Source organism: Cupressus sempervirens, chromosome 5 (genome assembly GCF_028749045.1).
Source record: "Cupressus sempervirens isolate cs-2001-9-10 chromosome 5, ASM2874904v1, whole genome shotgun sequence".
NCBI classification, from domain to species: Eukaryota; Viridiplantae; Streptophyta; class Pinopsida; order Cupressales; family Cupressaceae; genus Cupressus; species Cupressus sempervirens.
The window spans coordinates 426,968,224-426,991,087 of record NC_143122.1 but is presented as its reverse complement, the minus strand read 5'-3'; the positions used below and the strand labels follow the sequence as shown (position 1 = coordinate 426,991,087).

The 22,864-nt window shown below is 36.7% G+C and overlaps 1 protein-coding gene across 2 annotated transcripts in view; it reads right to left on the bottom strand.

Moving 5' to 3' along the window:
* Positions 1-9,037: 9,037 nt before the first annotated feature.
* Positions 9,038-22,864, bottom strand: part of LOC149556613 (Pseudouridine synthase family protein) — a 170,103-nt gene continuing 156,276 nt past the window's right edge. For both annotated transcript variants that reach the window (XM_089831007.1, XM_089831009.1), the window contains exon 9: positions 9,038-9,674. In XM_089831007.1, the coding sequence (XP_089687133.1) occupies positions 9,390-9,674 (285 nt within the window). In that variant the 3' untranslated portion in view covers positions 9,038-9,389. The remainder of the gene's footprint in view (positions 9,675-22,864) is intronic.

Genomic DNA, 22,864 nt, shown 5'->3' with positions numbered 1-22,864 from the left:
ATGTGATAGGCTCATAACAAGCTTTCTGGCAATATCTTATTTGTGGAAAACAAAGTCCGTAGGAGCAAGATACGACCAAAAATCCACAAGGTGCTCCATAAGGGCCAAAAGGGCTAAGAAGCATGATGGCAATGATGATGTCATCATTTTGGTCGCCTAAATTTGGCAACCATATGATTGCCACAAGCAAAAAAAAAGCACTCTAACATGGCCCTGATTGTAGACTGAATGGTTCATGACATGGAATCTAGTGGGAAATGATTGTACGTGATGTAACATCTATTGGCTGACACTTGCCATTTGGTGAATGATCTGAGTCTAATACCATATTGAAGTTTAGGAAAGCTCAACCCACAACTCACAAGAATCACTTCATGCAAACACCTATCATGGAAAGAGAGAAACAAAGCTATGGAGGCTTGATTTCAGAGATCCATGAAAGATGAGGCATTCTTGATGTGCAAAAAAGAGAAATTGTGATTGAATCAAAAGGCGTGTGAATTTCTAAATTACAAAGGGGGATCAATCTTTAATAAAATAGATCAAAGCCTTAAAAAGTAACTAACCTAGGTTACATTAAAATAATTAATAAAAGAACTAATTATTGTATACCTAATATTTATCTTAAGTAAAGATAAATAAGTAACTTAATATAATCAAATCAAATTGATTTAATTGATAAGAAAATACCTTACTATAACACTAAGTGTTCTTGCTATTTCAAAATCAGGTGTTGCTCACATTTGGCACAATGAGAGTGTAGAAGTGTTGAACTAATCAAAATTGAGTGAAGTTATAGTGTCTTTAGGGAAAGAGGACAACTCTATTTATAAATATGAGGAAGAGTAAGCCTTGTGTTTTCACAACAAAATTAGGTGTCGGAAGTGAATAGCTCTTCGGTAGTTTTAGTTGCATATAGTAACTTAGTAAGGCCAAGTTTTGAGAAGTTGGAGGTCTCAAAGAAAGGAAAGGGCATCATTTTGAGTTCTTTAAGAGTGGAATGTTATTGGTTGCCCCACATGACTAGAGTGTTGTGACAATCAAATGTCAAAAAAATGGAGCAAAATACAAATTTTGATCTTCATGATATATGTGATAATAAGTACACAAAGAGTCCCAATCATAATGTTTTTGTGAGTTAGTATCTAAACATCGTAATCTGCAAAAAGAAAAATGGAAATCCTAATCTTCATGATAGTTGTGTTTGAAACAAGTCGAGGAACAAACAATCCAATCAATGAGAAAATGCACTTGGGCTTAGAATCTTCTATTTTGCAGTAGGAAATGGAGCCCCTGGATCACTTTGAGTGGGGAGAGATTTTTATCCAAAATTGACAACAGTAAGAAACATTTTGTTTGTGCATGGTGGTGTAATGAAGAGCTTAGCTATGATAGACTTAACAATGATCTTCATGCATATTTTGTAGGCCTCATATGCCCAAATTGCAAGGTTAAGATTGGACAAGTTCATATTTGACAATCTATAGCAAATATTCAATTTGCAATGGAATAAGTGATTTGTATATTATGTAATTTGCAAGGCTATCTAATTATGCCTTTATGATTTGTGAGTAAGTTTGTATTGGCTATTTTATAAAGCCAAAATTGAAGGTCCAATCTTCTTTTTCAAACTATAAGGTTATCTGTGTAATGTGAGTAACGAATGAAAGTTTTCTTTCTAGTTCTTTCCTTCAGGAGCTCTTTGAACCAGTTTACTATTATTAATATAACTATATATTGGTCTTCCAATTTTGCCTACAAAAAGTTATATAATAATGATCGTGTTTTAAAAAGCCTCTATATGTAATTTTGCAATAGTACAAGTTGCAACAAGAAATCAATCGTATGCAACGTCAATCAATTACAATATCTAACATGCAATATCTCTAGTAAACAAGAAAGATGTTGTCAACAAGATCAACAATAAAGACAAAGAGTCCTCAATGAAAAATGACAAACACATTGAAAAGAAAGATGATGTTTTTGCTTCAAGCAATCTGACTCAAACGATAAGCAAGACCAAAAATCTATGAATAATAACATTATGACATGGAACAATGTTGTTGGCCATATGCTAAAAAGAACATGTTGAAATGTACCATAGATACAATACTTGTTAATTCTCCTATTGTTGTATCCCAGCTTATTGTAGAAGTCTAGGAGACAATTGAACCCGACAAACATCATGTCGGTTTAAGGTATATAAATATTGTGCATTATCATGCAACATATGTCAAACCTATAATTTTTTTGTCCAAAGATATTCAAAACAACAAACAAGCCTTTACATATTGGTCATTGCCATGAGATTAGCAAGTTTTCAAATTTATCACAATATCTATCGAGTCCAAACTTGTTGACATTGAGAGTCTTGAGGCTACACTTCTAATGGCTACTTTGATCTACATTATTGATTATCATGTATTAACACACGTATTTTGAAAACCATTTTTATCTTTAAGATCTAGTTTTGAAATCTATGAGGCATATGTGTTTGGATGGATGGATTGTTATAAATGGAAAAGGCTCCAATTTTTGTCAAAATCACATAGGAGAGTTCAATATGCCATTTCAAATGAAAGCTCGTTTATGTCAGCGGATTGGATGGTTCCGGCGGTGTTTTTGTAGCCGACAGAATGATTGTCGTCGGTGTTCGGCGGTGTTTCCGTAGCCGACGGGTTGATGTCCGACGATGTTTCTGTATTCTGTAGCCGACGTCGTCGGTAGATAGTTTGTAGCAGATAGAATATTTGTGGCCAACGGACTCCTTCGGGAAGGTTCGGCGGTAGTATTTATAGCCCGTCTGGGATCTTTGTAAATCATCAATCATCTACTATTACGGATATTATGAAGCATAATGTATGTCTGACATATGCGAATATAATTCTGCTATTTTGTTCCATTGTCTGTATGCGTTCATTTTCTTTACCTGTACGATAAACATTTGACGCCGTTGCCTTATGAATCTGGAAGGTGGGAGGAATGAAGATTAATGCCCAATCAGCTTAACAAGGATCGAAATAAGGTCAAGGGAAAAGATGGAATCCATACTGCGCAAGAGAATTTAATTCTGGCACAGCAAGCCGAACGCCGATGGAGATTTCAGAAGATTGCCGACGGAAATCGTAGCACAGAAGAATTGTTGGAGGAGACTTGGCAGCGGGTGGAAGAAGAAGCACGGGAGGAGTTCTTGAATTTGTGTTCGTCGAGGGAAGAAAATTCAGACGGAAGAGCATCAACTCGCACGGCTCGCAGTGCCGACGGAGCACAAGCATGGAGTGACCTCTTCATCCAGGATAGACTTCCGTGGGAAACAATTTCGGAGGATCCTTCTTCTTCAAGGTTCGCAGCTGTCGACACCTCCGGTGTGGGAGTGCAAACCACCGGTGTAGGATTTAGACTGTCGGTGTCGGAGTTTAGACTACCAGTGTGGGAGGGTCGACCGCCAGTGTAGGAGTGTAGACCTCCAGTGTTATGGCAGGACCCAAAGAAAAGCTTCTGAAATTTGAAGGCGATGGTACAGTCGACCCCATCCGACATTGTAAGACATGTGAGACGATCTAGCGGGCAAATGGAAACACAGATCCGACGAATGGGTCAGGCAATTTCCAGCAACCCTATGGGGTGTCGCGATTGATTGGTTTTCGGATACGGATCCACAAAAGCTGGATACCTGGGATAACATTAAAAATGAGTTCTTGGCAAAATTTGAACTCTTGCGGGATGATAATGAAATCGTAGCGAAGATTTTCAATACCAAACAGGGGAAGCACGAAACTGTCCGCGTCTACGCCAGGAGATTAAAAGACTTAATAAACAAAATGGAAAGCAAGTTGGAGGACGGATTGCAGAAAAGATGGTTCGTGGACGGCCTACGATCAAAATTGCGGAGGAAAATGAAAATTGTCCCACCATCATCATATGTGGATGCGTATAACAGAGCACTGGACCTTGAAAGTGAACAAAAGACAAAGAAGAAGAAAACTAGCTCCTCTGATTCTGATGACGACGAGCTTGTCGAAGATGATAGCAGCGACGACGAAGGCAGCAACAAGAAGGTTCATGCCCTACAGAAGGATATGGTTTGCATGATGAAAGAGTTTAAAAACATGCAGAAGGAGCCAAAAGGCAGTGAGCTGTGGTGCACGGAGTGTAAGACATACGGGCATACTAAAGGATCGTGTCCAAAGAACCAATTCTGTGACATTTGTCAGACCATGGGCCATTCAACAAAGGAGTGCCCCTTTAACATGAAGACGAGGATCTCCGCAGGTGTTTCTCACACAGGAGGCTTCCCCGTCGGGTAGTAGCGAAAACACGAATACCGCCGGTGCTACATTCGGAGGATACATGAATAATAACAGAGGGCAAAATAATAACAATAATAATGGCAGCCGAAGTCGAACTCAGTATGATGCAAACGGACGGCCGATCGTTCAATGTCGAGCGTGTAATTTGTGGGGTCATTTTGCGCGGAATTGTACAGCGGCAAACATACCAAAATTATTATGCAGATGGTGCGGACCCGGCGATCACGAAGATTCCAAGTGTCCAAAGGCTGGAGTAAACTTGATCACTGTTGGCACGGATGTAGAGGAGGTTCTGGCAATTACACGGAGGCAAGCGGAGGAAAAGAGAAAAGTGGGGGAAGCGCAGACGGACATTGCAAAGGCATCGTCGGCGGGGACATCTCAGTTGAAGGATATCACCGGCACCTTGGCAAGGAACTTCGCAGAACAAAACATTGTACGACAGATCTTACAAACGCAGATACCGGTCAAGATAAGTGACCTCCTTCTCACAATGCCCCAATTATGAACGGCCATTCTGAATCATACACCGTATTCGAAAGCATCGGAGGACACAGGAAGGGATAGTAGGGAAGTGATGACAACAAACCCAATGTTGCTGGCACTCACATCCGGACAACATCTGGCGGTCGTCAAGATGTGGATTTTGGAAAATGTTTTGACAGACACAATTGTCGACAAAGGGTCTAGTGTGAATGTGTTGTCGGAGGATACTTGGAAGAAGTTGGGAAAGTTGACATTGTGGCCACCTGCATTTCAGTTGCTCACAACAGACCAACATGGAATCAAACCGTTGGAAATTATGAAAGCGCAACCGGTAACAATTGGTACGCAACCATTTTTATTGGATTTTGTGGTCATTCCATTAAAAAGAAAAGGATATGATGCTATTCTGGGACAGGATTGGTTGGTGTAAGCAAAAGTAAAACATAATTGGAAATGAAATACCCTATCAATGGAGCACGGAGGCAAAAGATTCACAATTGACCTGCATACACAAATGGTCGGCGAGGAGGCAACATCGTCAGATTCAAAGAGTGACGGCGAAAGTGACGATGAAGCAAAGAGGAGAATGGAACCAGACGAAGAGGAAGTATTGAGACTTGATGGAGGATCGAATGACGACGACCTGGACTCGGTGAATGGCTTGTTCCATTGGTAGATGAAGACTACAAATTGTTTCCGAGTTGCAATATGTTAACGGTTGACGAACGTGACAAAACACAGGAAAATGAATGTTCGGAGGAATGCAGGGAAGCGGAAGAAGGAAAAGCTGCCATGGCTGAAGCTGAGGGGAAGAACATACAGTTTGATCACAGAAAAACGAAAGATCCCACTGTTCGGTACATGGTGAATAGACCACGAGGAAAGAAAAGGTTACACCGCAGCATAAAATTAGTGGAAGGGCACCGACAGCAAGGAAATAATCCAGTTGCGCGACGACCGCAAGCACAGTGGGCGATGGAGCTGGCACAGAACAAACGTAAGACGTACGACAGTCAGAATGAAATCAAAGTGGAAAAGTTTAAGGGGAGATGGGTTGGACCATATCAGATTCGGAAGGTCGGCGACAATGGAGCGATCAGATTATCAACTTTGGACGAGCAGAAGATACCTCCGGCAGTCAACAGATCCAAATTCAAAATATATGGTGCCAGGAAGACTCCATCGCTGTCACAGGATGGCCAGCTGACTCCGTCGTCGTTGCAGAATGGCAACGCCTAGAGGCAAAATGGAGGTACCTCTGTTATTTGATTTCTCTTATTAAACAAAAAAAAATTTAAAAATTGAATAAAAAATTTTTTTAGAAAAAATAAATAAATTAAAAAAATTGAATTAAAAATTTTTTTTAAAAAAAATAATAATTTTGGGAGCCCCGCGGACTGAAAAGCCCCGCAGGCAACAGCCTGTCAGCGGGTAGAGTTAAAGACCCCGCTGGCAACAGCTGTCCGCGGGAGTTGAAAAAGAATGTCCCTGCAGACAGTCTGTCCGCGGGTTGTTAAAAGACCCACGCGCAGTTGTCCGTGGGCATGAAGCTGTTAGTACTCCGCCAAAGAAAGCCCGCGAGCTCTAAATCAGTCTCCGCCGGTAAAGGAATGGTCCGCGGGCATAAAATAAAAGCCCCGCTCAAAAAGAAACATAACGTCCTCTGTCAAGGACTTAGCAAACTCCTCCGACCAGCAGACTTCTCCGCAGGAATACAAGACTTCCATTTTTTTTCCGCCTACGGGCTCTAATCTGTAGCCGACGCAAACCTGTTGGAGGACGGGGAAGTAATAGAACAAGGTCCATCAGGAGCATGCTGTTTTTTGCAAGCGCGTTCTTGGATTTTCTCTGTGCTTCAGTTGAACAACGTAACTGGCGTCAGCTTACGGGGGAAGGCTGTTCTCATTTTTCGGGCAGTTGGCCATCATTCTTTTGCCGTTGGCAGTTCTCAATTTGTGCGCTCGACAGTTTCCATCTAGAGGATTAGGATTTCCACCAAGAGTTTCGAGAGACACACTAATTTCGTCAGGAGGCACACTAATTTCGTCAGGAAGGAAAAATTGCCAAAAAAAAAAAAAACAACAGATTCAAGTTGTTCAGAATGAGTTACAGATGATGCCAAAGGAAAGGGGACGCATCTGTAGTTGCCAGAAAGAGTGCAGAATTGACAGATAATGACAGAAATGGTGGGTTCCGTGCATTTCTATGTGGGTTGCGAAGTGCTAATTTGAGCGCATCCGGGGCGTTGCCCCAGGACCCCGCGGGGGCGCTGCCCCTCGACCCCGCCGGGGGCATTGCCCCCTTGACCCCTAGTCATTGCGGATATCAGTCGTGGGAGTCTGACCAATTGAGAAGAGTTGAAGTTGCTGCAGGCATGGACTTTCTGTGTACCAGAGGCAATGGGAGCAGGTGTTGGCTGTGAGGCTGTCTTGGTGGATACGTAGAGAGCTCGGGAGAAGCTGATCATCCAGTTGGAGGCAGTGCAACAACACTTGGCTCAGGGTACTGAGGAATTGAAAAAAGAAAAAGCAGCACAGGTGGCTATCAAAGTCAGCTTGAGGAGATAGTATTGTGTTAGCAGAGGCTACAGATGTAACGGGATGAATGTGGAAGTGATGTGACAGAAGCAGATTGTTCTTTTTGTAGTCACTCTGATAATGTATTTTGTTTGTTAATTTGTCTCAGATATTTTGTCAGACTTTTCTTTTTGGGGGGGATGGTGTCAGCCGACTGGATGGTTCCGACGGTGTTTCTGTAGCTGACGGAATGATTGTCGTCGGTGTTCGGCGGTGTTTCTGTAGCCGACGGGTAGATGTCCGGTGGTGTTTCTGTATTCTGTAGCCGACGTCGTCAGTAGATAGTTTGTAGCGGATAGAATATTTGTGGCCGACGGACTCCTTCGGGAAGGTTCGGCGGTAGTATTTATAGCCCGTCTGGGATCTTTGTAAATCATCAATCATCTACTATTACGGATATTATGAAGCATAATGTATGTCTGGCATATGCGAATATAATTCTGCTATTTTGTTCTATTATCTGTATCCATTCATTTTCTTTACCTGTATGGTAAACAGTCTACTCCTAATGTGGATGTTGTTCTCAATCCAAATGAAAATAAATTCAGCATCTCATTTATTGTATGAGACATATGTGTTTGGATGGATGGATTGTTATAGATGGAAAAGGCTCCCTTTTTGTCAAAATCGTATAGGAGAGTCCAATATGCCATTTCAAATGAAAGCTCCTCTATTCCTAATGTGGATGTTGTTGTCAATCCAAATGATAATAAATTCAGCATCTCAACAGAGCATTGATAGAAAGCCTTGTTCAGCTCTACTTGTACCACAAATGGTGTCAGTCAAGTTGTTGAAAGAAAGAAAGAAATTATTTTATCATCTACAAGGCTAAAGATAGTGTATGGGACAGACCGCTTCACACATTGATTTCTGAATTTCAGCCCTTTCCTTGTGCAACTTGGTGATGATACCCCTGGCTGCTCAATAGTCCCTTGATGAAATTGCATGTATACAATTGATGACTATGTAAGGAGTGAGATCACCATGTCTTTATTTTTTCTCATAGGAATGCCTTTTTGTGTCAGGACATGTCTTTGTTTGAGAGTGTGGTGTGGCTGGCAAGTAGTTAACATTTTAGCTTGACTAAGTTAGGATACCCAATGCATGCTTGAACACACTTTCGGGTTACGTGTAGATGACTTAGGTTTTCCAAGTCTTACATCATTAATGTAGCTAGCACAATTGTAATATCCACTGCCAATTTGTTTGCAATTTGATTCTATTTAATTTTGATGATGATTGAACATTCAGATTTTCTACCAATATATAATTAGACACCAATGTTGAAATGGAGCGAGTATAGAATTTTATTACAAGTACCCCATCATTTGATATTACCAATGCTTTGTCACAAACAAAAATTTTAGTCCCTTCATTGAAAATGATTGTGTTCCTTGAATATAGAGAAAGAACTAAAAAGCTCTTATCTACTATCCCTACAAATCGAGTATCTACAGTAAATAAGGAGGGCCATCACTAGAGGGGTACTTGGGTACTACATTAAGAATCCTTTTCAAGTATATCCTTTTTATAAGAGATTTCTTAATCTGAAGCAATTTTTCAAAGAAAAACTATAAAAAATGGGCAAATTGGAAAATTTTGAAGAATTTGAGAACAGCCAAATATGGGGGACAGAAATCTCAAGAAAACCAAAATGACAACATAGAGCCACAAAAGAGTTCCTTGGTGAGAGATACTTAAAAAATCATTAGCAGGTCCATGAGCATGCAGAGTTGGTTTGACATCATTCTACGAATAAAACTTTTAACTAATGTTACATGAACATTGACCAATGTATACTTGCATGAAACACAATATGCTTCAGCTACCATTTCTTTCAATTTGAAGGTAAATACATCATACAACTTAAAGAAAAGGTGACTTCACAAAATTCATCTTTCAGCACCTTTCTAAAGAACACCTCCATGAAGAAGGGGTTAAATCAAATGGAGAAAAGAATAAATTACATATTTTTTGAATTGACATCAGCTGTCCAGAGTGCAATGCTTGGCACCCATCAATTGGACCCCCACCAAGGCATCCCAGCTTGGTAAGTACACTCACCATCATTCCAAGAGATTTCACATGCTTTAAGACCAATAGCAAGATCTGGTTCCTTACCATGCTGTGATTTCCACTGATCAATTGCAGAATTCATAACCTCTCTATTCCTCACTTCTTTCTTGCATTCAGCTTCTGCAAATGGATATAGGTGAGGAGACATTATCATATTAATTGTAGCCGGCATGTAAATAGAATCACCAATTATAGGGGAACCACAAGCAGCCAGCTGAGCTCGAATCTGTACACATGCAAATTTTTAGAGTTTGAACAAAACCAAAACTCATTCTTGAAACATAGTTTTAAACAGCACATATTGACATTTTCTTTTGAGAAAACAATAGAACTGCCTGAATGCAAAAAAGTCGCCATCACACTTAAGGTGTAAGGGTCTGAAGATATAAAACAAAGGGTACATGAACAGTTACTAGATGACCATGCAATCTTGTTTAAGATACAATGATTTTCCAATCAACCAGAAAACAGACCAAATTCACGAGCCTTTTGTATGTTAAAATGAAAATTAAGAGGAATCAATTCTTATTTCCTTGTAACTGTCATACCACCACCAAGATATGGAATTTATCCCATTAATGTCAGCAATGTAGCTTTTCAGTGTTCACAAGATACAGGAATGAATCTCTACTATGATCTCTTTAATTATACCAGCTGACAACTGTAAACCAAATTATAGAAGTCGGATGCCCAAACAACAGAATTGTCTTCTATTAATATTGCAAAACAAACAAGAATCTAGTTCAAGTTTGTGGATTCAGTTCAAAAAGGACAAAAAATTTTGATGGTTGAATTTGTTTTGGGTTGTATGTAAAATAAATGTAGCAATAATATCTATACCTAGCAGTACAAACAACATCTATGTTTCTTAATATTTTTATATAGATAAATACTTATAAATCTTGATAAGTTGACAAACTCAAGTGAATACACATGGTGTTGTGGAGTTGTTTTAAATCTCCTAGGGCTGGGACTAAGGTATTGCATCCCTTGCCTAGTGGTAAGGCCAAATTTTAGTGCCCCTCGCCATGATTGAAATAGTGGACCTAGTTGTAAAGTGAAATATAGTGGGGCCTCAAAAAATATTGCCATTCTTGCGATTTCGAATGATGTTTTTTGGTGCGACAAATGCAGTGTAGGGATTTTCCAAGATTTAAGGAAAGTGATTCCTCCCGTTGGGCAAGTGGTGTTCAGAGTGGTAAGATATCTTGCAACATGGAAGTGAAGGGCGAGTATTTGGAAGCAGTGGAGTTTAAGTTGTCTAGCTTGCAGTTTTATGGAAGCAGTAATGGCCCACATCAAGGTGGAAGCCAACGGTTCAAGGTGGTCGATCATGATGGAGGATGGTTGATTGTAATATCCTGAATGGATATTCTACCAATTTTCTCATTAACAGATTTCAGCACTAAATAGATAACTCATGCAAAACACACCAGTAATATAAACCAGCAAATAAACTGATAAATGCTCATTAAAATAGCTCAAATATGTTATTGCATTATACATCATCAATACAATTACTAGATATCAAAATCCAAAATCTTAAATACAACTACACAGTTAGATTGGAGAGAAACTATAAATACACCAGTAATCTCAAATGTGAATCCACCATAGATAATGAATCGAGGCTACGTTCAATCTACCAAAGAACCAGATATCAAAATCCAAAATCTTAAATACAGCTACACTGTAAGATTGGAGAGAAACTATAAATGCACCTGTAATCTCATATGTGAATTCTGATGTGAATCCACCATAGATGATGAATTGGGGCTACATCCAATCCACCAAAGAAGAACCTAGGGGTTTGCGTCCTCAGATCTTGAATAGAAGTTGAAGCTTCCTTACATTCTCCAAAGAGAAACCAAAAAATCAATCTCAAATTCAAGCATGCCCAAAATGAGTCTCCTTTTAGTGCATCAAGTTGTGACTCTTCAGTTTCCACTTCTCTATCTTTCATCATCTTCTTTTGTCACCTTATAACCCACTTTATAATATTAAATTAAGTCATTTTATAGATTTGATTTTAAACTCTCATAAGCCAAATTTAATATTATGCGAATTTAACTTTGGGATTCCTAATGTCCCAAAAGGGGGACATTACAGTCCTCCCTCGAGATTGCTTGTCCTCAAGAAATCAGTACCAAGATCCCATATACATCTGCAAGTAGCTCTGTAGCCCATCCTAAAACCATATCCTATAACACCATGAAGAAAGGTGTCCAATTGCAACTCTTTAATCAATGTAATTCCTAGGTCCCAAGTCAATCTCTAAAATTCTGATGCGTCTATTGGTTGCACAACTCTGATCATAAGCCTCAAACCATGTAGTATCACAATATAATCCACAAAATGCAGAACATGCATCCTGCTATCACTTGGATCCTAAACCAGCCTGTCATCACGATCCTAGGTGTAGAAATAGATGAGCAGTGAATCACCAAGCTTTGGAATCAGCCAGCTAAATGACTGGATGTCAAACACACTATCCATATGCAAGGAAACCAACCCGTCCTACATCAAGATGTCGCTGCCATAAGTCAAGTCAGCATCAAGAATGTCAACACTATCATTACTATGTCATTGAACTAGGAAGATAAACATCTCATATGGAATATATCACAACATGTGTGGTTCCCACTCTTCTGCAAGCAAGCCACTAACCCCTATAGGCCAAGCCAAACCTGAAAATCTACTAACAGTCCAAGCTGGGAAGCCATTGATAATTGGAGTATGCAAAAAGATAAAATCACCGCTCAATAAGTTGGTAACTGCCATATCATAAGAACTAGGTGATAAATCTCTAGGTAAGCTTTAAAAAACCCCAAGGGCACACTATGGACAAATTTTGGAACTCTCTACTTCACCATAAGTATCATCTCTAAAATGAATGCCTTCATCAACAAAATAATCACCATCACACATAGCTTTTGAAGTAAAATCACTTGGCTCGTCTCTACCCCATGATATGGTGAAATCATGTAGTTGTTGTAAAAATCAGAACTCGTGTTTGACCTCTTGCTGGTCCTTGTGGTCTTCATTAGCAAAAAGTGCCTCATCAGAATGGAGAATGGTGGAAACATTGTTCTTGTTTTCATGCCCACAAATGGTATTGATACCTTCAACAATTTGTACCACCTCCATGGTTATATATTTAACTTCATCTTCCTTGTGGGTGGCTGCAATAGAAGTCTGATTTTCAGACCGATGCAATGAGTATAGTATCATACTTAGTTGGAGACATAATCCATCTATCTCCTTTTCCTTATCTTCCACAAACTTGATATGGAGATCCTTATACCAGAACAACTGAAAATAATCTGGTTTTAACCTTTCAAAAGCTTCTTTGATTGTGTGCAATTGAGTACTAGTGATCCCACACGGATTCTTTGTTTGCCTCTCATTCATTTGAGTTTTCCACATAAGATCTTCAATTTATTTATGAGACTCATCTGCCCTTGTTAAAACTTGTATACCCCTCTCCTCTGTAGCTAACAATCTTCCCTTCAAATCTTGCAATGATAAAGGTTGTACTCCAAATTCATCTAAGCGGTAAGGGTTGTCATGTGACACATTTTCTGATTTATCTACAAATGTTGGAACGACACAATTATCATATCCATATCATCAGCGTCCTCTTTTATACCTAGATGTAAGAAAGACTTAGGGTCAACATCATATTCAGAATAAATTTTCCACAAGAAGAATCCTTATCATATGTATAGACCCATAGGTCTGGATCAATACTCACAAGAAATGTTGAGTCCTCATCATTGGTTAGCTAGACAATCTCCTCCAGTTCGATCTCAACATGCTCATCCAAAGCACTAGTTTCGGTATCCCCGCAAGAGCCTTCTACCTCCATACTACCTGTCAATAGACATGTACCATGTTCAACACCTTCCATGTGATCATGGGCAGGTTGGTCTTCCTTTTCAAGACCACTAGCAAGCTGACTATTGTCATACAAATTTCTGCGCCTGTCTATTACAAGATCTTGAGCCAAATCATAATATTTACTTTTTGCCACATCACTCTTGTTTTGCAGCATTGGATGAAAGTTCACATTATCCATGAAGGGTAATTATTTCTGAATCTGTGGAGGGAATTTGTAGTACTCATCATATATGCTCATTATTTCAGTCCTCATATTGGATTGAAGATTTTGGGCTAAGTTCCGTTGCAATTTAACAATGTCTTTCTTGATTTTTTCAAAGCCATGTTCGAAGCCATGTATTTTCCCCACAACTGAAAATTGCTGCACTCATGCTGCTCTATTCTGTCTTTTATCTCATAAAACTCAAATGACATGAATTGGTTCATTCCATTACAAATTAGGTCTCCAATACAGTTGTTAATCATTCATACAAAGTATTCAATCTTGCAGTATTGGACATGAGTTCGAGAACCACAAATTATGCGTGATCAGAACATTACTTCTAGAAATCAGCCACACTCACAATTCTTTAACTTGTTTGCTGGCATTTATATACAAGCTTTAGCATAGCAATACATGCCTCCTCTTTAATGGCTAGTTAAAGCTTTTGAAATTTAAACCGAACTGCCAGATATTGTGAATTTGAGCGCTGCAAAATTATCAAAAGAACTTTGATATTCACAACAATCCAGTTTCGAATGTCAAACATCAATTTGGTCTCATGTGTAGCACCCAGAAAGACCCAATAAAACAATATGCAAGAAACATCCAGTATGCTGCAATTCGATGCTCCGTCAGACAATATACACAACAACCAAACTCCAGTAGTCTTTAAAATTAACAAATATAAGAAATATTCAGTAGTCTTTAAAATTAAAGAAATGAATTTAAGAAACTAAAATATATCATTTCTAAAGAGAATAGACTCAGCTAATTTTTTAATACTTTTAAACTAATTAAATAATGTCTTGACAAATCTATCAAAAAATAATGTCTTGACAAATTGTTTGAATTAAAGAAGAATAGTATAATTATATGTTATGGTTTGTTTAAAATATAATAACTAAAATATACGACATGATAAAAATGTTAGAATTTTTTACTTAAATGTCAATAATCTTACTGCAGATTATTATTTTCATTATTAGATTTATTTAAATGTTATTTTTTAGTAAATGTTGTCATTTTAATCATAATAGAATTCAACATTTCTGATTCTTTCAATAACAAATAGATTGGCAAGCACAAATTAATCTAATCAATGTGTTTGGAATGAGAACCCTTTAATCTCTTCTAATCTAGTAAAAACTATTACAAATTGATATTCTTATTATAAAATTCCAGTTTCTAAATATTAAAATAATATTTTACAAACGATTGTTTAAATCCCAGTAATTAAATAGTCAAACACTTGACAAACAAGATAGAAGGAATTATAAAAAATACATAGTATAATATATTCGTTTGTTTTCTAAAAGTTACATATCAAAAAACCTAATTTTCATTATATTTTTTTTTTCTAAAAATCACCATATGCAAATACAAAATTTATCACATTACGTGGCAGAGGGGAAAAAAACCCTTTCAGGTAGGTCTCATGCTTTAAGAGAAATTGGAAAACCATTGTTTTAAGAATGAAACAAATATTCTCTTTACAAAACACAAAACGCTCAGTATGTGATATATTATCAATTTCTGCAATGTTCATTCACTTATTTTTTGACAGGCACCCGCTGTAGAAGATACATATTTTTTGATAGGTGCAAGTCGTCAATTTGAGGTAGTCTATGTTGAAATTTCACCATCCTTGTACAAATGCATTTAATAGCTGTCACTCATTTCATTTTTTTTATTTTTTTATTTGATTTATTTAAACACTTTAAACCCAGGAAAACGACCAAAGTCCAATAAAAATATAAATGCATTTAATAGCTCTCATTCATTTCATTTTCTTTCTTTTTAAATTTAATTTATTTAAACACTTTAACCCCAGGAAAATGACCAAAGTCCAATAAAAAAATTAGAATTTCAGCAAACAAATTATCTTTAAATAAATTGACTACAAACTTAATGATTTCAGATTTTTTCTGCTGCCTAAATTAATTGATATGGAAACTGGGAACAAAGTTCCCTGCCTTATCTATAAGGCAGGAAGGAACTAATAAATCACTATAGCCTTGGAGACAAATATAATCTACCTCAAAATCTTATCTCCATTTGTATGAGAATTATGAAGGCACGGTCTTATCCCTTATCAAATAAGGGTAAATATTAAAATATTTTCCTTCAGTCTTTTTGACTGCCCCTGGACAGGACTGATACAGAAGATTTTTATCAATTTCCTTTGTGACACTTTAATAATATTTCAGTATATTGGAAATGTTGAAATTTTCGACGGTACAATCTTTTCCAATATTGGGAGAAGAGAGACCTGTAAAGGAATGTAAGATCAAAGATAGAGATAGACTTATTTCAGATTTAGTTTGTTCTTCAGATAATAATGAATTCTTCTTGGATCTGCAGGTCCGTGATTGCCCTTTAACTGATATATATATATACTGCAACTAATAATCCTAATTCTTAATATTCAGAATAATATTATATTTGCTGAGGAAGATGGTCGCTGTATATATGAGTGCAGATCACAATGTATAAAGGAGATTGCCAATGTGATTTGTGTCCTTTCTGCTTGATCGCACGGCATATATATATATATATCTGTGTGGAGGGTCATGACTATGTAAGGACGTGACCCTTACATGGCATAAACCACATAGGGTCCTGATCTTACGTGGTCATGCCCCTTATTAGTAGTCTGTTAACACTAATCAATATTACTATGATCTGCATAACAGATGCATGCTTTAAATCAACGGCAATCTGGGAATAGCAAAAGTCCTGATCACCATATATAAATCACTAATGTGATCTTTGGTGACTTCACGGTATAGTGCCTGATTGAGCATGATTATATATAATATGCAGTGTTGATTTTTCTGGATCTGCTGCAAATGTAATGGCATTGCCTGTTGAGGTATGTGTTTTCCATATGCAACATCCTCTCATTTATATTGAGCATAGGTTATTAAATAGACATGTCTATTCAATAATCAAATAATTAATTTATATAAACTTAATTATTGTTATATATATATATATATATTTCTCACATATAATAAGTTTATATCTCACATAGAATTATATCTCATAATATAATGACATGTATATCCATAGAGTTATCCGATAGAAGCTACCAAACATTAACACTAGCATCCATATATATATATATATATATATATATTTCTCACATATAATAAGTTTATATCTCACATAGAATTATATCTCATAATATAATGACATGTATATCCATAGAGTTATCCAACAAAAGCTACCAAACATTAACACTCCCTCTTAGCAAGGGAAGATAAACACAAGACAAATATTACACAATTAGTAATATTAAGGATATAGCATATGATATCAAGAGTATTGATCTCCAGAATATCAACATATGATATTCATCAATTTCTCAAACTAGGGTACGATATCACATTTGATATCAAGAGTCTTGATCTCCTAGAATATTGACATTCGATATTCATCAAGTACTCAAAAAAAAAAAAGGTTTGATATCACATTTGATATCAAGAGTATTGGCCTCCCATAACATTAATGATATTCACCACTTAAAACGTTTAGATATCATATTTGATATCAAGAGTATTGGCATCCCAGAAAATCAATGATATTCACCAAGTACTCTAAGAGTAATGGCCTCCCAGAATGTTGAGATACAAGACATTCAACATTTACTCAATTTATTTTATCTCATAATACAAGTTTATTGTAAGATCGTCACCTTACAACAACTTCTCCAAATACAAGTGATGATCATTTTGGAAGTCGTCACTTCCTCGTGATATACACAGGGGGTAGGCCCATTTAAATCACATGGTCACGATGTGTGAATCACGGTCCTCATGACTGCAACAATTTATTGATCACTAGAGAATCCATATCAGCATGGTTTACTCCCTCTGAATCAACAATCAAAATTACCAAAGGTTGACTAAATCATATCTTCTATCTCGCTCCCTCTCTTTCAAGGTTGCCCATAATGAAATGTCAAACTCCCTCTAAATCTTAATCTCCCTCTACTTGCAATAACATGTTCAAAGGAAAAGATCAAGGCATGTGGCTCTTATAGTGCATATACAAATAAGAATATGTTAGCATTGATTAAAATGTTAGTAAATTTAACTCATGTCTATTACTAACAACATAACTTATTATTTTATGTTTTCAAGAACATAATTCTTAAAGATGTATAGAAATCAAAATATATATACTTTATTTTATTTTTATTTTTTATTTTTTATTATTCTCATAAGGAATCTCTTTATGTTTAACAAACATTATATCGAATTATAAATATATTCATATTCCTTATGTTTAAATAATAAATTATATCCCACGATCATGTTCTCATACTGACAAAATCAATAATGCAATATTCAAAATATAATTAAAGACTTCATCATATATATAACAATAATATACATATTATTGTTATACATCAAATACCTTATATAATGCACAATACCTCTAAACAACTTTAAATAACATTATAAATCTTGATATCTTAAATATTAAATAACATTACCTTTCGATGATATTAACTACGTTTCATACCTTGCCCACTTGTATCTGGGGTCTATGATGGCATGCATTACTTTTTCCCATGCGGTTGTCACATGACCGTTAACAATCAAATTCCTTGGCTTTCCCAAATAATGGTTGTTCAAATCACTTTGAGTCATTTCGTTTTTATTCTTTTCCCCTTTGCAAGTAGTTATTTGGCAGGGACATCGTCCATGTCAGATGTCCATTCACCGCTTTGCACTTCCCTGCCTTACTATCAATTAAATTTGACTTTCTTCCTTTCGTGACTGCATGCACTTCCGGTACGTATTAGAGATATATTTATATATAAAACTCCCGAATATAATCATTTTGTTTAAAATTCTCCTGACGGGTGCGTTCCCTCTGATCATTGGAAAGATGGCGAATGTATGAAGACGAACCTACCTAGCCCTCCCACCCAAGAATTGGATAGATAGATTGGCTGGATAGGGAGTTGTATTGATTGGAGAGATGGATGGTCACGGGTTCTGACTTCTTTCTACCACCTGCATTCCCTCTCTTCCACGTGATGATGTATGGTATCTCCTTCCCTCTCTCCCTCTGCCGGAAGCATGATGATGTTTGAATCAACATATTCTTAGAAATTTTTTATTACGATCAATCCCTCACTAGGGAGAAATAAATATTAATCTCAAATTTGAAAATTTTCGTTGACCTTAGAAAGATTTCATTAATCCTTTCTCATTTGCAACAACCTGCTCTAATACCATGTTGATTTTTCTGGATCTGTTGCAAATGTAATGACATTGCCTGTTGAGGTATATGTTTTCAATATGCAACATCCTCTCATTTATATTGAGCATAGATTATTGAATAGACATGTCTATTCAATAATCAAATAATTAATTTATATAAACTTAATTATTGTTATATATATATATTTCTCACATATAATAAGTGTATATCTCACATAGAATTATATCTCATATATAATGACATGTGTATCCATAGAGTTATCGGAAAGAAACTACCAAACATTAACATGCAGACAAGTCCGAGAGAAGATATAGTAAATTAGTTAAATCATTGATGTATGATAAAGCACAAAGTCTGAGTGTAACATATTATGTAAGTATATATATGTATATATATATAATATGATTTTCTTATAGTCATACATATTATTTTACTGTGATTTACTGAGAGCAACAATCCAATTGAAGCTATAACTCTAACACTCCCTCTTAGCAAGGGAGGATATAGCCAATATGATTATTTTAAAATTTATGATCTAAATTCGGTAATCTCATCACATATAAGTGCTAGCATCAACATCAAGAAGCCTATAAACAAGTATATCCTAGAAGGATATGAGTTATCTAATATCCGACACATTCTGGGACAATGATTGAACATAGTCTATCAGATAACAACCTTGATCTCAAAAACAACATGGTTTCCATTATGGCAAGTACCACAATCTCCGACAAACTCTTGGACATCAACTTAATGTAGTCTATTGTGATACATTAGTGATCATGATCTCTGATAGATTTTGGGACAACAATGTAATGTAGTCTATCATGACCACAAATCAAGAACTCAAGAACAACAATCTCAGTATCATGATTTCCGGCACAGTCCAGGACAACAACTTAATGTAGTCAATCATGATACGTTTGTTATCATGATCTTTGGCACATTTCGAGAGAACAACTTAATGTAGTCTATCATGATAACAAGTCAAAAGATCGTGACCTTATAATAGCAACCTCATAAATACATCAAATGAAAAGTTGTCACCTTTCATGATATAAACAACATTGTAACTCTTTTAACATTTAAAATATAAATGAATGTATCTATTAAATTTAAACATGACCAAGACTTAATCTTAGGAATTACAATTACATTTTAGTCATACCAAATTTACCTCTAAAGTATTCCACTTTAAGCTTTCCAAGATGTTTGGCAAATATAATGGCATTATGTTCTTTTGTGCTGATATATAGCAACTTGATGTCATTCTTCTCTACCATATCTGTGATGTAGTGTTAGGTAATCTCTATACACTTGGATCTGTTATGGAATGCAGCTTTGATTATCACAATGTATAATTGTGGAATTCAATGACTTCCCAAATAGTCCAACCAATAACTTCCTTAACCATACTACTTCTCGAGCTCCCATAGAGGCGGCTAGATATTCAGCTTTAGTGGAACTCTAAGAAATTGTTGACTGCTTCCTACTAAACCAAGATATCATAGTAGATCCAAGGTTAAAACAAAATACTATAGTACTTTTGCGATCGATGGAACTGTTGGCACAGTCAAAATCTGAATACCCTTGAAGTTGAATCTCAACATTGTCATATTTTAGGCCAAGTCCAATGATACCACGCACGTATCTCAAGATGTTCTTGGCTGCCATAAGATGAATCTTCTTAGGTTCACACATGAATTGACTTCATGCATTTGTTGCATAACAAATATCAGGGCGAGCATTCACCAAGTACATTAGAGGTCTGATTATCTGCCTATAGTAAGAAGGATCTATAGGTTCAGATTCAAATGCACCACTTTTAACTATGAAGATTTGTTTCCATCAGTGTGGATAATGGCTTATAGTCCATCATTCCAAATTTGGTCAAAATGTCAATAGTGTATTTTCCTTCATTTAGGAAAATGTAGTTCTCCTTTTGCCATACTTCTAGACCCAAAAAATAGTGTCGAAGACCCAGATCTTTTCTACCAAACTTAGATGCAAGATCCTATTTGCATTTTACGATAAGATGATCTTCCCCTATTATTAGTAATTCATCAACATATAGAACAAGAATTAGCATGTCACCATCTGATAATTAAAAATATCTATTAGGATCAACTTCTTTTTTGGAGTATCCTAGTTTGGTAAGATAACCGTCTATCCTTTCATACCATGCCCTAGGGGCTTGTTTAAGGCTAAAGAGAGCCTTCTTTAATTTACACACATAGGAGTTCTTGTCATGAGTGACAAAGCCTTCTGGTTGTTCTAGATATACTTCTTCATCAATAACACCATTCAAAGAGGTAGTCTTTACGTCCATTTGATGAACCTTCCATCCTTTGGGTGCTGCAATAGCAATAATGGTTCTAACAAAGGTGTATCAAGCAACTATTGCAAAAGTCTCTTCATAATCAGTTCTAGCCTTTTGAGAAAATCCCTTGATAATGAATCTAACTTTGTGTTTTTCAATACTCCCATCTAGTGCATGTTTGATTTTAAATAACCATTTAGAGGAGACAACTAATTTGTCCTTAGGTCTAGGTACAACATTCCAAACATCATTTTTTACATAGATTGATATTCTTCAATAATTGCATCTTAAGGCCTTGTCAACACTCGATGGTTTAGATTTGATGAGTTCAGATATAAGAGCAACATAGCATGAATAACTTCTAGTTTTCTTACTTTCTCCAAAGATTTCATTAGGTTCTACATTGTTTTCATCATAGTTCAACCTCTCATTCTTTGCCACTTCTCGGCAAGGCCAACAATAAATTTCTCGACAAATATCAGAGAGAAATCAACGACTTCTAGGGAAAATATTGGGAATTTAAAACATGACTTTAATTTAATTTAAAATGCACTTTTTTTCAGAAAATTCAATAAGTAGATGCATGTATTGAGTCAGTAAAATGAGTAAACAAACCAAACAAGCTGATCTAGATATATATAAATGCAATAAGTAACAAAATTGCATCTTCATGTGGAACGCCGATGTAGTCACAGACTCTGAACTCTAAAACAAGCTACAAATAGTATAAACCGAATTGTTTTTGTCAAAATATAAGCAAATACAAATGTCAAGTTCAATATGAAACTAGTCTACATCTTCCTCTTCCCCATCCCAATAGTTCTAGTAAAAACTATGGAGAGGGAGGGGGTCTAGCAGCTCTAGCTGTAGCAGTCATCTGCGGTGGTGTTGGTGTTGGCCCTGGCAATGACTCATCATCCTCATCCTCATCACTATGCTCACTGTCATTGTCCTCACTCTCACTGCCCTCCTCCTGAATGTCATCTAGTCCCACTGCAACACCACCCTCCTCCATAGCCTCCCTCTCCAACCCATATATTTCATCCTCAGTGAACAGTGAAGTCTACTCCTGTGCTATCCAATTGCCAAAAGGATCTATGTCATCCAGATCAAGTGGCTCAATTGTTGCTGCCATTACCTTTCTTTTGCGCAACTTGAGGTTATAATGCACAAACACAAATTCATTTAGGCATTTTTGTGCCAACTTGTTCCTCTTCTTTGTGTGAATAGATTCGAACAAGCTCCAATTATGCTCACAACTAGATGAGCTACAAGGCTGACATAAGATGTGAAGAGTGAGCAATCTTTTACAGATTTGGGACATTACCACCCCAATTTCGCTACCAAGCATTTGCAAAATAAATATTAAAGAGTTAGAAAGCAAGATGAGGACAAGTTTTTGTAGCTTATTTATCTACTTAACATGCATGTGAGAGACTCCAAATTCCAAATATTGTACCAAGAGTCTACGAGTGTCTGCCTCTCTTTGCTAAGGCTGAGGAGAATAGTTTGCCCGTTGCATTTTGATACACTTCCATCTCGGCCACAATGAGGTCTCTCACCACAATGTCAGGTACCATCCTCTACATGCATTCACTAAAGCCATCCATGACCTCTCCATTGGGATCCGCATATGATGGAGAGAAGCAATAACAAGGGTTGAGAAAATACCCCGCTGCATGAATGAGTTGGTGGAGCTGATTGCTCCATCTCCTATCAATAATATCCCATAAGGGCTGAAATTTTAGGCTCTCCC